Below are 17,369 nucleotides of genomic sequence, written 5' to 3'. Positions count from 1 at the left end.
ATCATAGAAAATCCAACTCTGACTCAAATGCAACAACCTGCTTGTTTAACAGTTAAACAAGCAGGTTGCTGCATTTGATGGTGCATTAATTAGAAAGCCTCTGTGATGCAGAGCAGCTGTAACTGTGAAGTGAATCTTCTGAAAAGTCTACCAATTAAAACCTTTTACAACATACACATTTTTCGTGCTGGGTTATGTTGACTGGCTCGAGCAGAATAAGTGCAGAGTCCTCAACATTTTTTCTGGTGCGCCGACCTTTAGAAGCTAAACAAAGATTACTTTCTGACCCATTATTAATACAAAATTATCACCCAAGTTAATATTATTTTAGCAGCAGCCACCACAAGTTTGCCCTGTCTATCACATTGCAGCTGCTGTGGCTTCCACCCACAATTTGAAAACCACTGAACTAAACATGTTGATCAGTGAATTTCACTTTATAAGCTAATCTGCGCTTCCCTTTTTACTCATTTCTCAACATTCAGTGTCTAAAATTAGCTACTAAAATATATGTGGGGGTTTTACTCGGACACTCGCAAGGCTGAAATGGTTGCAGTCAAAGCTTTTTCTGACTGTGTAACAATGGAACTAACTTGTGATTTATTTTCTTCGGTAAGCTCTTTCTCTAACTTTGGTAGGTTCGTCTTTGATCTGATCATGTTAAGTCATTGTCAGATCAGCATCTTCATCTGCTCGTTTTCCAACACTAGGCATGTTTAACAAGGATCTCTCAATGACACCCTGGCACAAATACACTCAGATGCATCTACAGCAAGCTGAGATAAGGAGGGCTGGGTTTCCTTCTTCCTCTGAGCTCCAGGAGGGAAATTATAGCCTCTAAAGACACGTTGGGTCACAGACCTGCCTCGACTGCTGTCCACAATGATCCTCTACCTGCTCTTGCCTGCTTTTGTCCTCGGTATGTGTTTGCCTTCACTTGAGAGTTTTTCTTTAGATTTTGTGGACATTTCCTGCTTTTTGGATTTGCTTTAACATTTCCATGAATTGTTTTCCCCCTGTGTGGGGGCGTAATGAAGGAAACAGCAGAGGCAAATGAAAGTCAGAGTGAGAGCATTCCTTTTAAAAGTGGCCCGACTGGCATAGCTGATCGTAAGGAACATCTTTGAATTTGTTGTTTGCAGGTACTGTGACATCACAATCAGCCAACAGCACAGCGGGACAGCTCGATGAAGTTGTGAGGAACCAAACATTCAACAGTAAGTTCATTTCTTACTTAAAATACTTTGTACAACAGTGTCAAACACGGAAGTGGAAGCCAGAAATAGACCATCAAAGGCTCCATTTTGGTCTGGTGAATGGTTTACTCTTGTTTTTCCATTAGAAAAATGCAACTGTTGCCTATAAATTGTAACATAAATCTGATGACAGTAGACTGTAACCTTTGAGGTGTTTTATAAACAGATTGCTCATAAAATGCAGCAACATAATTAAACAAGTAAGAAAACGTGCTGTCTGGCAAATTCATTACCTTATCAATATTTTTACACCCTTTTTGATGTTTGTAAACACTGATGATGTGTTTTGAGGACAGAGCGCACCTGACTGCAGAAAGTGACTGATCTCCAGTAGTGTATCTGAAAAGATGGCATCTATACAAACTAAATGCACACAAATGTTTTCATTCATACATTTATGCATTTAATGCTCTTGTCCAAGATGTCACAGGTCACATCCAGGATATTTAATACAGATATTTACTGATTTCTTTCTGTGTAACAGACCAACATACTGTATAAGACATGGGCTGTGATTAACACATCTAATCGCAAAACTGCAGAATATATTCATAATCATTTAAATGCCACTAGGATTAAAAGAAACCTGTCCAACACAGCACATGTAATGACTGGATCCTGTGTTGGACAGATTTGGATGCTTGAGTGATCACAAAAAGTGTGTTATACTAGCTAGCCAAAGAGCAATTCAAAAAACCAGTTCATCCTGCTCAGAACAGGGTTACAAAGCTCCAGCCCTGGGCCAGGTTTATGGGCTCAAACCAAACACTTGGTGGCCTTAGACCATGAGACAAAGCCAACCCAGCCTAACAGAGAGGCATGGGCCCACGATGCAGGAGGGGGCGATAGAGGTTTGGTGCACTGTACCTTGGATTGTCTAAATAATTGCAGAGCGTTTTGTTCCAGCCTTTTCAGTGGGAGAAACATTTCGCCACTCATCCAAGTGACTTCTTCAGTTACTGACAGGACTGCTTTGATACGGTGATTTTGATAAATGACATGCAACTGTCTTCATAATGGACAGAATAAATAAGTGATTAAGTCAGCCAGGAAGCCAGGAAATTGTCTGCTTGAGACACAGATCAAGGCAGTTGGGAACTATTTTTTCATAGACTTGGAAACATCTAGTTGTTTTGCAGCAGAGGGAATTACCCCCTTCTGAACATAAGGAAGAATGCAGATTTAAAGGAATTTTGTATTGTTGTAAGTCCACCAATTACATATCTGTTTCTAAACAGGACTTATTGATGCATAAATCAAATTTAAATGCAAAACGTTTTCCACTTTGGATAAACAACCATTATGAATTCAAGGTGCAATAATACCTAGAGTGAAACAAAATGTTTTGCCTGCAGGTACACTGAAACCAAAGAATGTCACATCCACATTTTACGAAGAGAAGAAGGCGGTCGAGGAAAAACTGCAAAGTAACCAAGGTTCTGTTATCGCAGAAGGTGAAGGTAAGTTAATGATTATCAGCGCGTCTTATTTACGTGCTTTGCATATAGTGCAGATTAAACATGAAAAATTTGTCGGAGAGTCAGCTTCTGTTTTCTACGTGTGTCCTCCTTTTAGTTCATATGTGTCAGAAAAATCTTTGATTACTTTGCAGAGAGTTTCCAGGATGAGGAAAATAAAATTACTGGGGAAAACTGTGATTGGAAGTCACTGCAATTCTTCAGTTCCACCTACTGTGGTGAAAATTTTCACCAGGACATGTGGAATATCGGCAGAGATAACTGGTGTGTCCAGGAACGTTTCATCGGGTAACTGAATAAATATATCCACAAACCTCCATGTTTAACACACTGAATAATACTCGTTATGCATTTAAAAACTCAATATTCTGAAGGACAAAACAGCATGATTAGAATTATTGCTGAGAAATATGTAATCATCTTTTCTGGACTTCTTTGCATTAATTTTCAGTATTAAAGAAACATGACGTGACCTTTTAATCTTTATTCTTCAGAAAATCTTCAAAAAGCACAAAGATTCAGGGTAGTAGTGCTGTTTCACTAAAATCTATGTCATAGACATGAAACTGGTGAAGTTTTGCTCCTGAAACTGTAAAATATTCCATAATTCTGATCTATAGAGTGTTGAATAACAGGCTAATAAAATACTAGAATTTCACTCACAAAAGTTATAAATGTTTTGGACAGCCTCACATATTCAATTTTAAAGAGTCAATTCGATTAAAAATTCTTCAAAAGGCACCAAAAACATAAACTGGATGGAAATTTCACATATTTGAACGTGAGTGTTTCTGGGGATTGACTCACTTTTGGTGCCAGCCCCATGTGGCCACTCGAGGAACTGCAGTGGGATGCTGCCACAGATGGGCTCTATAGGGCCCCCTTTAATATTTATGGAATGTAATTATGGGAATAAGAAAACACATCAATACCCAGTCAATTTTAATTAAAAAAAAATGTCCATACTTACATACAGAGCTTTAAAAGGAAATGGTAATGGACGGGTTGTTTTAAAGCGCTTTGCTACTCTGAGCACAAAACTTGCCTCTTTTATCCAAGCACCTTTTTCTATGCTCTTTCTGTCTAAGGCCATATCCACACTAAATAGTTTTTGTTTGAAAACGCATCTTTTTCTCTCCGTTTTGACCTTCCGTCCACACTGCGATGGCGTTTTTGGTCAAGGAAAACTGAGATTTAAAATGCTCTCCAAAGTGGGTAAATTTAAAAAGACAGTTTTCGAGTCGCAGTGGGGACGAAAATGGAGCCTTTTGAAAACGATGAAGCATTTTAGTCATGTGATGCAGTCACGTGACCAATTCAACTAAGATGGTGGACAGCAGCTGTTTTGTTTGCTCTCAGTTTTGACAGCCCTATTAAAGATTAATATCAGTCTGTACATGCTCCAGATAGCTTTTCTTCAAATTCTTTAATTCTGACTTGGTTTCGGTACTTTGTACTCTTGTGTTACTTGCAGCGTTGTCAGTCCTTTTAAAAAATGTTGCGCTTTTTCTCGACATTTTGCCGCGACGTTTCAAAGAGCCGTAAAGTAAATAAACGGCAGACGGAAATGATGCAGGTCAAATCGTCTTTTTTCAGTCGTTTCAACTGAACTCTTCGGAAACGAGGGAAAAACTATGGTGTGGATGCTGAGCGTTTTTAGACGAAAACACATTTTTCAAATTTATCTGGATTAGACGTAGCCTAACATTCACACACACATATATACTCAGATGGATGCATCAGAGAGCAACTTGGTTAGTATCGTTCCCAAGGGTATTTGGCATGCAGACTGGAACAGAGAGGGATCAAAGCGCCAACCTTCCGATTAGAACAAGCCTGAAGACTAGGTGAGGACAGAGGTGTTTTTACATGTACATTGTACATGTATGTCTGTGAAGGTTCTCAGTCATCCAGGTCATCGTAGTCAAAGGAGCTTGCAAAGAAAAGCGTCTGGACTTCTTTAAGTTGCTTGAAGACGTTTCACCTCTCATCCGAGAAGCTTCTTCAGTTCTAAGGTCAAATGGTGGAGAGTCCCAGATATAAACCTAGTGGGAGTTTCCCCCCACAGAGGGACAAAAGGACCCCCTGATGATCCTCTAATCGCCTGAGCCAAGGTGGGAAACTGGGCGTGGGTCCCAATCAGCCAGAGTTTCGGGTGTGTTCATTGTGAAATCTGGCCCCACCTTATCATGCGAATTCCTGAGGTCAGATGGCCCAGGATGTGAGTGGGCGTTAAGGCGTCTGGGAAGGGATCTCAAAACTGGATTATAGATGGCAGAGAGTTGGTGTCGTAAACCCCCGCCTCTGTTCAAAGATGGTCGCTCACAGTGGACATAGAGGGCTTCTTTCACTCCTCTTTCAAACCATCTGTCCTCTCTGTCCAAAATGTGAACATTGGCATCCTCGAAAGAGTGTCCTTTATCCTTAAGATGCAGATGGACTGCTGAGTGACATTGTACATGTAATTCAACAATCATGAACTAATGAAAAATTAAAAATAATTGTCAGAGTGCAAAGTCAGTGTTAACAGTTTACATGCCAAATGTACCTTAGTATCAAAGTACTCCTGTCAGTGACATCAACAGTTGGCCTCAGCAGGCCATAACTGTCCACGTGCAGGAAGGAAAGCATGCAGAGAGTGTTTACCTCAAGCCCCATTTCTTCTGAAGTGGTCCATAGTTCCTGCAAGCTAACCTCTCGCTTATTTTCTTCATCTCTCACTTTACTCTGCAGCTTGTTCTTTCGTTCAGTTTCCAGTGGCAAAAATTTTTCCTTTCAACTTTATTTATACAGCGCCAAATCACAACAACAATTGGTGCTTCATATTCTAAGGTAGACCCTACAATAATACATGACACCAAATGAATAATTAAACAATATTTTTGTGATAAACTTTGATCAACTGATGTCATTTTCAGTTGACTCGACATACCGGACGAATGTCTGCAGTACCCCTTTTGACCTCTAACCAGAGGGGCGCTGTTTCATTTGTTAAATAGAACAAAATGAAACATGCATGCTAGTAGCAGTAGTAGTTTTTTAAGAAGTTAAAAATTCATATATGTATTTAAATATATATATATATATAAATCCCCACTTGCCCCTGTGGGTGGTCAATCCTTCAAGCTCGAGTCCTCTACCAGAGGCCTGGGAGCTTGAGGGTCCTGTGCAGTATCTTAGCAGTTCCTAGGACTGCGCTCTTCTAGACAGAGATCTCCGATGTTGTTCCCGGGATCTGCTGGAGCCACTCGCCTAGCTTGGGAGTCACTGCAAAAAGTTTTTTGGCTTTGAATATCCAACCTTGGAATTTTCAGATCATCTGAAGGTTTACTCAAATGAAAGCATGTGTTTTAGAGAATGACTGTTCAATGAAGTGCTTAACAACTCCTGACATGTGACTTTTGTGAGCGTCATCTGGGTGTAAATTTTGATCTTAAAAGTCACTGGCTACTACAGTTTTTAAATATATGTGGAAATACTCAAATATAGTAGTGTTTGCTTTGGTTCTTTACTGTAAAACAGTGATCATATCATCTAAATTACAAAGTAAGTAGGAAAGAAGTCAAAAAGCCCATTAGGTCGATAACAAGTCACAAAGGGAAATATTCAACATCCAAACAGGCTTAAAGAGAACGAGTGCCTCTCCTGCCGAAGGGTTAATATGAGCAGTGGTCTCTTCCTTCAGCCCACTCTCTCCTCTGTTTAATTTCAAACAGGAAGCAGTTTAACCACAACAGTTTTTCTCAAGGTTGATTTGCTGCTCAGTTTCAGTGCCTGGGGGTCCAGCACAACAGTTTCATCTCATAATCTTAAAATCTATGTTTTTATAATTTCTTATGAAATATGCCGCCACCCCACACAAAAGCATATCAAATTAAAAGTTATTGGTGTATGTTTGTGATAAAAACTAAGAAATTAAATGTTATGGGAGGTTTTTGGATGATGAAAGAAAATCGTCAGCTTTAAAGGAACTAAATCAACAGAAAAATTTAAAACTTTAGGGAACCAGAACTAGACAAACACAGCATAGAGGGAGATCGCAACAAGGGACAGAAGGAAACTAAGGACGTATGTGAGATGTAAGAGTGGCTACACCCATATTTTATGTGCTGTTTTGTTTTTGTTTTTATATCTGACTCTGTTGAGGTTTCTACTTTTTTACGTACTTTTGCTGCATTCAAGTCAAATTGTGACTGCAGGCTCAATAAGACACTTTCAAACATTGCAAGTTTCATACTTTAACTGATGAAAAAACAAATACAAGTACATTACCACATTTGAGCAAATATTCTTCATTATCAGAGGAGTTGTTTCACCCCCATCATTAACTTTTCTCCATCTATTGCAGAGCTTACAGTGACCTAACACACTGCGTGGAATTTCTGGCTAATATTACCAGCTGTTTCTTCCCAAACCCTGATATTCAAGACTTCTTTATCGACATCCATTTGAAATTTTTCCAGAACTGCACCAATGAGAATGATCCGATGACTGAAGATGCCCCTCAGAAGGTGGTGATTGGCCTCACTCTCCTTTCTGTGAGCTTCATCCCCATCATGGTTTATATGGTTGCTCGGAGTTAGACGTGCACTTGTTGTACACAAGAATTTACTCCAGAGGCTGATGTGTGTATTTTTTTTTAACAAGATTTAAGTCATACATTTAAATGTGGTTAAAAATGTGCTTTGTTAAATCATCTTGTGTTTTTACGAGTATTGTAACACTTTCACTTTGCGTGGTAGACATCAGCAGCTATGCATAAGCGCTTGAAAGACAATTTGGCTGAGATGTTATGAACATGATGTTTAAAAAACAATGATACAGCACTGAGTTTGCTATTTTGTTTCATTTTTGTCTAACTGACAAATATGCAACATATTTAATTGCATAGTTTGACTGTGTAATCTATATAGAGGGAAAATGTATATGCAAATAAACTATACTACCTAAAATAACATCTTTTTTGTGTCTATATATAACATATGAGTCTGTGTTTTTTTCAGTGTAACTGGAAGAAAGACAGATTTTTTCCCCCAAAATGTCACCCTAAGAATAATAATAACAAACAAAAAAGTATTTACATGATACTCGTGTAGTTCTGCAAGAAGTTTTGTCATTTATCACAGACCAAAAAGTTTATTTATGGACACTTTTTAAAACCACTAAGGCTTCCAACTTCCGCCACTAACCACTCCTCAAAGCACCTGACCATATCGTTCCACCAAATTGCGCTGGTCAACATATGTCACCCCCCTGCACCATCACAAGGTGGTGATTCATCGAGGCCTCCTCAGGAACTGGAAGGACCCACAAACCAGACTCAACAACGTGTTTTAAGTTGAACTGTATTGATCTTTATTGTGGCAAAGTGTTTTTAAGAAACTGGGAGCAGGCAGGCTGAGTGTGGATCACAGATGTTTAGGAAGTTCAGGTGGTGATGTGGAGTGGAGTTGTTCCCAAACTGCAGGTAAATCTATGTGTGATCTTTGATTGTGAAGTCTTCAGACAGGTTGCTAACTGGGGCGACCTAAAGCCCCTTTTCCTTTTGAACCTACTCGGATCGACTTGCCGTGGATCAACACGACTCAACTCAGATCGACTGGTTTTCCATTAAAACCCAGTGTGCGTGTTTGCCATCATAGCTACGGGTCTGGGTGTGATTGATTAATATGCAACACGAGTGCTACAACAATGGTGGACAGTGAGGCAAGAATATACCTGCTGCTTGGTCTGTGGCTTTTCGTCAGTCTCGGGGACCACAGTGGGGTTTTGCAACCATTTGCCCCATTGTTTTTGTTTCAAAAATGGTGGTTGTAATTTTTGTGAATGAGACACTTTCATGACTCGTCAACTGACTTGACCAGCAAATCGGTGGCATGCCGTGTGACAACTTCACATTTTACTACTTAGTAGGTACCAAGCAGGTATGTTTTAGTACCTGCTTGGCACCCGGGACAAGCAGGTACTAAAACGTACCTGGTACCAGGTACTATGACCTAATGGAAAACCCTGAAAACCATGGCAAACCGTGATGAGTCCAAGTAGGTACTAATGGAAAAGAGGCTTAAGAGTCTTACTTGTAGCCTGATGATTCAATATATCAATGGGTGAGGAAGGGCTGACCCAGAGAGAGACAGAGAAGAAGAGAGAGAGAAGGGAAAAGGGAAGAAGAAAACAAAAACCCAGACCCACTCGGTTCATAACACCTAGGATGAGTTGCTGGGGCATTTAGTATTTCTTGTTTATAGAACCCTATAAAAGGTTAAAGATGTGGTTTACGTGCCCTAGGAATCATAAAGACACAAGAACAACCTTTCTTTAGCACATTTTTTAAATTTAATCCAGGTCATCTCAGAGGAAAACCACAGTTTCTTTCTGCACACCTACAGCACCCAAAACCACACACCAAGCCAACCCTCCCTTTTCTGTTCACCTAAGAAAATCCCAACGAAAGTTTATGGTGAGTTCAGTGATACCATTGTGCCCAACAAAAGAAAGTTCAGCGGCCGAAAATTAACCAGTGGTCTGCCAGGGAACCGTTGCACCACCTGTCCTTACATTTGTAGCCTGATGACTTTGTATTTACTGTTTCTAGAACATTATAAAAGGTTAAAGCAGCTGTTTAGATGCCCTTCTTAATGAGTGGACACTTTGTACATTCAATTACATTCTTCTGCTACTATGAAATACTGATGTCTTTGTCTTGCAACAACTTCTGGGGGGGACTCAAATACTGATGGGACTATGGACCAAGTCAATATGGCACTGCTAAAACTGCTAACTTTGAAGAACATAAAGGATATGTTCATTGTTCATAAAGGTGTGGCAGGAACCCCCCCCCCCCCATCTCAAACAGGAATATTAGATCAATCCAGAAACATTGAGAGCCGGAAAAAAAACGAAAACACGGTCTACTTTATAAAGACAGAGGGACACATAAAAAGGAATAGATTAACTCAGACACTATAAGTAGCAGGTAAATAAGAGAAGAGGGAAGTGAACACACAGAAAACCACACAAGGATCTGAATTCCAAAATAAAAGAGGAAGTAAAAAGCTTCAAAGTTTAAACAAAGAGATCTGAAGTGGAGATAAAATTCAAGAACCAAACTGTGACATTTATTGACTTCAAAATCAGACCAACTTCTCAGACAGCAACTGGCTTCCTTTTATACTCCACCTGCCTCAGGTTATATCTGGAATATTCTATTTTGGGGGGCAGCAAGACAAAAACCTTTTTTACATAAATCGACATCAAACAAAATCTGGAACCAAAAAAATTACATATATTACATTTTGTTGCTCTGTGCTCCATCACCCACACACAAGCTGGATTTTAGGCCTTTGTTTCATGTTGGAGCTGAACTGAGGGATCTCAGTCTGCTTGACGAAAGAGACCGGTCGCATATGTTACACATTTGATAAGTTACTTTTAATTGAAACATCCTAAATAACTTTTTACAACTGTATATGTGCATTTAATAGCGGGAATGAGGATCAGCACCTCCAAATCTGAGGCCATGGTTCTCAGCCGGAAAAGGGTGGAGTGCCCACTCCGGGTCGGGGATGATTTCCTGCCACAAGTGGAGGAGTTCAAGTATCTCGGGGTCTTGTTTGCGAGTGATGGGAGAAGAGAGCCGGAGATCGACACACGGATTGGTGCGGCGGCCGCAGTGATGCGGACGCTGCACCGGTCCGTCATAGTGAAGAGGGAGCTGAGTGTAAAAGCAAAGCTCTCAATTTACCGGTCGATCTACGTCCCTACCCTCACCTATGGCTACGAGCTGTGGGTAGTGACCGAAAGAACGAGATTGCGAATACAAGCGGCGGAACTGAGCTTCCTCCGAAGGGTGGCTGGCCTCTCCCTTAGAGATAGGGTGAGAAGTTCGGCCATCCGGGAGGGGCTCAGAGTAGAGCCGCTGCTGCTCCACATCGAAAGGAGCCAGCTGAGGTGGTTCGGGCATCTGACAAGGATGTCTCCTGGGCGCCTCCTGGGGTTGGTGTTCCAGGCATGTCCCACTGGGAGGAGGCCCCGGGGCAGACCCAGGACATGCTGGAGAGATTATATATCTCGGCTGGCCTGAGAACGCCTTGGTATTCCCCCGGATAAGCTGGAGGAGGTGGCTGGGGAGAGGGAGGTCTGGGCTTCTCTGCTTAGGCTGCTGCCCCCGCGACCCGGCCTCGGATAAAGCGGATGAAGATGGATGGATGGATGGATGGATGGATGTTTTCATAATTTCTTGTCTACTATGTCTTTCTCCTCCTAACTCCTTTGTGCATTATCATCATCTCCTGAACTGATTTCAGGGCTCTAACACGTGAAAGCATGCATAAACATGTTTATTGTCATGCATACTTATAGCAGATGAAACATATCACCCTCACGTCTCCGGAGAGCTAACAATGAGCTATCTAAATGAAGACAACAGCTAGTTATAAGTAGAGATGGCACGATACCACTTTTTTATGTCCGATACCGATACCGATATCATAAATTTGGATATCTGCCGATACCGATATGAATCCGATATAGTGTGTTTTAATCAATAAAACTGTTTTTTAAATATCTTGCTGCATTTTGTATAAGTTCATACTCAAGTTTAAAACAACAACTACACTAAAGCTATTCTGTTATACCTGTATGCAAAAAAAAAATATTTATAGTTCAGCAATACTGATCAATCTAATAAACTTAAACCTACACCATCCTCCCTATTCTGGTATTTTAAAGAGTACTTAGCGTAAATATTAAGCAACCTAACTAATAGGGTTCCAACTCCCAGCAACAACAAAAATAAATAAATAAAAAATAGGGAACCACCCCTCACGCTCCACCTCATGAAGCTTAATCAACGTAATCAACCTTAATTTGATGCAGTGTGAAAAAAAATGCACAGAAATCAATTATTTTTCAAGAAATATTAAATAGATTCAACATCTTTCTTCAACAAAATTGCAGACTGCACAGATGGTACCTTCCCAAAGGAAAAAGTACTATAGCTTACTAGGGTATATATATTAGACTTAATAGTCACTATATACAGTAATGGACTTCTATTCATTTTACATCAAATTAAAACTTTCGGTGTAAGATTCGGATAATTATTTATTAAAAGCTAGACATTTTAAATGAGAATAAGAAAGAAAAGTATGTCTTTGTGCCCCCTTTTCCCTGTTAATGCCCTATCGGCCCCCCTGGCTAAACTTTGCTAGATCCGCCCCTGCACAGTTACCAGCGTCAGCTACGTAGAAAAAGATCCTCGAGTAGAAAGTAATAATAAATAAATTCTAACAACAGCTGATCAAGCTTAAACGTGCTGCTGTTGTTTAGCCGCTGGTTTCCTCTTTCTGGTGCAAAGTGGGCCAAAAACAAACCAGAGAGATGGACTCGCGACAGAAAAGCCAATCAGCTGATCATTAAGCAGTTTCATGATTGAAGTAGCAGCAAGAAGAGGCAGTCGCTCCATATATCGCTTGTTAAGCTTAACGCAGGAATGCTTTACAAACATTCAGAGATGGACTTACACACTTGCTTTACTTCTCTCGGGGATAACTTTGTCGGAGATGAAATGCCGGGTTGCTAGCGAAGCTCCACATGCTATCCAGACCACCGACAGGTCCCGCATGCCACAGCCGCTCTATCACGTGATGCATACTGCTCCGACGTGCTAACGTTCTGAGGTGAGTTACGGCGTGTTGCAAGTTTTGTGAGGTGCTTTCGTGATATTTAATGGATCGGATTACATTTTTTATTTTTCTCCGATATCCGATCCAGTAATTTAGGTCAGTATCGGACCGATACCGATACATAATATCGGATCGGTCCATCTCTAGTTATAAGCGAACATTATGCCAGCTAATGTTGGACTTGACTGTTCTAAAAAACACTTTTTCCTTCTGAAAACATCACATCATATGAGAGCTTATTTGATAAGTGTCCAACTTCAACAATGTTAGATGTGCTAACAGTAGCTAACAGCAGCTAATAGAGGCTAACAGACGGTAATAGAGGCTAATAGCAGCTACATGTGTTTTAATCACTTCACTTTATTATGATCTATGATAAAGCAGGCCATGCTTTGCAAGTCCCTAACCTATGAGTACACAGTAGTGTGAACAACCTTTAACCCTGACTAAAATGTTTATTCATTTTAACACTGAGAATGAAACCATTTACTGCACCACCCAAAACCACACACTAAAATCAGGAGTTGTCCACATACTTCTGACCACAAAGTTCACATAGTTATCTGAGACCTGCAAGCATGAAGAAAGCAAATACTGAAACTTTTTCTTTGTTTTTGTCCTGAAAAATATTAAGCAATGCATTGTTAAAATCTGATTTATAGTTATGTGACCTTATGGCAACTTAATCTGACTAAGAAATCAACAGTCAGGCGAAAATTCACTGACTTGAAAAGGACTAATGAGCTCCATCAACCACTCAAAATCCTTAACCTCATACTCAAAAGCTATGATCTGTTGGCTCCAGCAGATGATGATAGGAATCGTAAACACACAGGAACAACCTCTCTTTAACAGCTTTTAATGAATTTCCAGGTCATCTCAGAGGAAAACCACAGTTTCCTTCTGCACACCTACAGCACCCAAAACCACACATCAAGTCGGCCCTCCCTTTCTGTTCACCCCAAAGAATCCTAATGAAAGTTTCTGGGGAAGTTCAGTGATACCATTGTGCCCCACAAAAGAAAGTTCAGCTCAGTGTCAGAGGTGTCAAACATAAGGCCCCGGGGCCATTATCAGCTTTCTGTGGTCCAATAGATATGGGTTTGCAATGTGTTAATTACGCAGCACTAAATGAGGTTTCTTTACTGTCTTGCTGTTTTTAAGCTTTTTTTTTTTAGCTTTGGTTTCTATTTGGATTTTCTTACTATGCTTCTTGTGTTTTAGGCTCCTCTCTCAGTTCCACACTGTGTTTCTTCTGTACACTACCACTTGTTCTTCTTGCCTCTGTTTTTTGTTTGTTATTTCCTGTTTTGCTTTGAGGTTTAATTTTCATTTGAGCGTCACTTTCTGTTGTTGCCTCCTAGTTTTCACTTGCTCTCCTGCTACTTTCTTAGGTTCAGCTATGTGTCAGCACAAGTATCTAATCAGTCAATAACATTGCAGCAACTCAATGCTTTTAGGCATGTAGTCATGCTCAAGGCAACCTGCTGATGTTCAAACTGATCATTGGGGTGGGGAAGGAAGATGATTTAAGTGACTTCAAAAACTGCTGACCTACTAATTTTTACAGAGTTTACAGGGACTAGTCTGAAAAAGAGAAAATATCCAGTGAGCAGCAATTCTCTGGGGGAAGTGGATCTCAGAGGTCAGAGGAGAATGGCCAGACTGCTTTGAGCCTAACGTAAGGTTTAAAGTAAACTTAAATAACCACTCATCTCAAAGTATCTCTGGAACCAGTTCAGTTTTATTTATATAATGCCAAACTACAACAACAATTGTCTCAAGGGGGTTTATATTGTTGAGGTAAAGACCCTACAATAATGCAAAGAAAACAGAGAAAACCCCAACAACGATATGACCCCCTAGGAGCACTTCCTTTGGCAACAGTGGAAAGGAAAAACTCCCTTTTAACAGGAAGATACCTCCAGCAGAATCAGGGCAGGAAGTGGCGGCCATCTGCCAGGATTAGTTGGGCATGAGTGGATGACAACAGGACAAAGACATGCTGTGGAAGAGAGCCAGAGATTATTAACACATCAAACATCAAACACATGAAACCTGGGTGCCACTCCTGCAGCTAAAAACAGGACACAGGAGGTACAATTAGCGCAGGTTCACAATAATAATAGTAATAATAATAATGATGATGATGATGATGATTAGTGGTGGAACGGATCACAGTTGATCCGTGATCCGAACCGCTCCCACTCCACGGTTTGGCACGCACGTGATCCAAAGATTCGAAAAAGAAAAAAAAGCGGTCCAAGTCGAGGAGCAGAGTTTGCGGCATTTAAGCAGCCCTTTGCTGCCCAATCCGACCGGGCTAAAGCTATTACAAAAGCTATTGGGGTCTATAGCTGCAGACATGAGGACGTATTCCGTTGTGCAAAACAAGTGGTTTAAACATATGATGAACATGGTTGAGCCACGCTGTGATATCCTGTTGCGCGTCCACTTCAGTAAAAAGCATGTATGAGCAGGAAAAGTCTAAAGTTATGGCTGAACTGTCCCAGGATTCTTCTGTTTCCCTAACTACAGATGGGTGGATCTCCAGGGCAACATAAAGCTACGTGACCGTGACCGTGCATTATATCACAGCAGAGTGGTACATACAAAGCTCTGTACTGCCCTATATTGCACATTAATTTGTTTTATATGAGTTTTTATATGAGTCTTACGTTGAATGTTTTTTAATGGGCAAAAAATATGTAAATAAATAAATGGCGAGTTACATTTTTCTTGTCTTTTTTCTTTTTTTGCTGATCCAAAAATCGATCCGATCCATGACTTAAAATCGTGATCCAATCCAAACCGTGAGTTCTTTGACCCGTTGCACCACTAATAATAATAACAGATAATAGAAGACTGAATAATTGTTGCTTGCTCTGGTGACTCTTGAATTGTGCTCCAACGTTTGGATGATAGGTCAGAATTTGGCATAAACAACATAAATGCATGGATCAAAAGCTACTGTTTAATGGTGTGGGGGATATCTTCTTGGCATACATCTGAGCCTTATTTAACACTAAAGTATTGTAGCTGATCATGTCCATTCCTTTATGGCCAGAGTGTACCATCCTCTGATGGTGGAATCCATCACGGTGATGTTCAAATTATCTTAATTTTGGCCTCCACACTGACCAATCCAACAGAGCACATTTTGGATGTGATGGAACAGAAAATTCCCATCATGGATGTGCAACCAACAACTGCAGCTGTGTGTTGCTATCAGAGATGGGCAGTAACGCGTTACTGTAATCCGATTACTTTTTTCAAGTAACGAGTAAAGTAAGGGATTACTGTTGCAAAAACGGTAATTAGATTACCGTTACTTTCCCGTAGGAACGCTGCGTTACTGCGTTACTAAAACCGTGATTTTTTGCGAGAATGTCTCATGACAGTGACGTAAGCGAGTGCGACGTTTGTGGCAACAGCTGTGTGCAGATCAACAGTGGATCATATATCGAGTGGGGAGAGAGTATGAGCGTGCAGCGTTTAAAGCGTGGAAGTACTGACCTTACTTTGAGCTTGATTCCATAAAAAGTGACAAAAACATTAGTGTCCGCTGTGCGTGGGAAGAAAACTTCTTTTTACAGCGAAAAAACCCCTAAACTTCCAACAAGCACCGAGTAGCTACGACGTAATGGGAAACTCACAGAGAAACTCGCGGATTCTTCCACTGACCGCGGCACACCTGCACCAGGGTAAACCTCCGCCTACTCTACTCCTGCTTTACAGGTGAAAATAGAGCAACAGGACCGCTGAGTCTTTGACTTATTTTATTTTCTGCTGTGTTTTACTTGCATCTATTTGAAAGACTGAGTGTAAACACAAAAAATATTTTATTTTATGTGCTGGAATGTGCAGAAAATAGGTTTACATGTTAAACTAATTTCTTCCAGTCAGAGAATGTTGCATATAATTACATTTTTGCTTGATGCATAAAGTTAAAAGAAAAACTAATAAAACAAGTTTTAAAAGGAGACTTTTCCATTTGATTACATTTTGTATGATGGATTATGCAGAAAAAGTAGAATTGGGCTGAAAGATCTATCACTTTATCACCTATTCAGGTTGTAAATCATGTTTTTAAAGAGTAACTAAGTAACTAAGTAATTAATTACTTTTGAAAATAAGTAATCAGTAAAGTAACGGGATTACTTTTTGGGGGAAGTAATCAGTAATTAGTTACTGATTACTTTTTTTCAAGTAACTTGACCAACACTGGTTGCTATCATGACAATATGGTCCAAAATCTTTGAGGGATGTTTCCAACATGTAGTTGAATCAATGCTACAAAGATTTAAAGGCAAAGACAGGGTTCAGTCCTCGCAAGGTGTACCTAATGAAGTGGCACATGAGTGTATAGTCATGTCTTCAGTTTATCTTGGCTGTTTACATCGCCTCTTCAATCTCCTGTTTCTCTTGCTGTGCTTTAGATTTATCTATGAGTCTTTGACTTTCTGTAGCCACTGAAGTTCATCTTTTGTTAAATTATTCTGACACCCATCCTGCATGTGGGACTTTTTTATTTATGTGAGCTAAGAGGCACCAGTCAGTCCACTCAGCTTTTCGAAGTTCTGGCGAGCCTCACTGATGGGGAGGAGAGCCAAACGTAAAAGAGCACTGGAAAATTGGCAAATTGGTGTGAAAAGGAAAGTTGTTTGAAATATAGATATGGGTTTTTTGTTCTTTTTAAAAACATTTTAAGCTTTGTTTTGCTAACACTTTCCATTTTTCTGAGCCACTATACTGTGTTGTTTTGGCTAACAGACATTTAAGGTTTCTGCAGAAGCCTTGAGAGAGAGATTTGATGCCTGAGCTGATCGGGTTGAGCTAAAAATGATTGAGAAACATAATTTATGAAATAAGAACATTTTTAATATCTCCCTTATCAAAAGTAAACCTGTGTGTGTGTGTGTGTGTGTGTGTGTGTGTGTGTGTGTGTG

General features: G+C 40.2%; 2 protein-coding genes across 2 annotated transcripts in view; one reads left to right on the top strand and one right to left on the bottom strand.

Annotated features, from left to right (window-relative positions):
• ccr10 (chemokine (C-C motif) receptor 10) overlaps positions 1–12,338 on the bottom strand; it is a 31,894-nt gene extending 19,556 nt beyond the window's left edge. The window contains exon 1 of the mRNA XM_082545165.1: positions 12,259–12,338. The gene's annotated coding sequence lies outside the window, so the exon portion shown is untranslated. The remainder of the gene's footprint in view (positions 1–12,258) is intronic.
• Positions 519–7,689, top strand: LOC309712932 (uncharacterized protein). Its single transcript, XM_082544146.1, has 6 exons — positions 519–612; positions 711–919; positions 1,143–1,217; positions 2,612–2,716; positions 2,869–3,022; positions 7,083–7,689. Exons 2-6 carry the CDS (start codon positions 883–885, stop codon positions 7,315–7,317), a joined length of 606 nt encoding a protein of 201 aa, XP_082400272.1. The 5' UTR covers positions 519–612; positions 711–882; the 3' UTR covers positions 7,318–7,689.
• Positions 12,339–17,369: the final 5,031 nt, after the last annotated feature.

Source organism: Aulonocara stuartgranti (genome assembly GCF_965226115.1).
Source record: "Aulonocara stuartgranti genome assembly, chromosome: 8".
In the NCBI taxonomy this organism is placed as follows: Eukaryota; Metazoa; Chordata; class Actinopteri; order Cichliformes; family Cichlidae; genus Aulonocara; species Aulonocara stuartgranti.
Note: the sequence above shows the minus strand (reverse complement) of the source record. Positions and strands in the feature narration are given on the sequence as shown.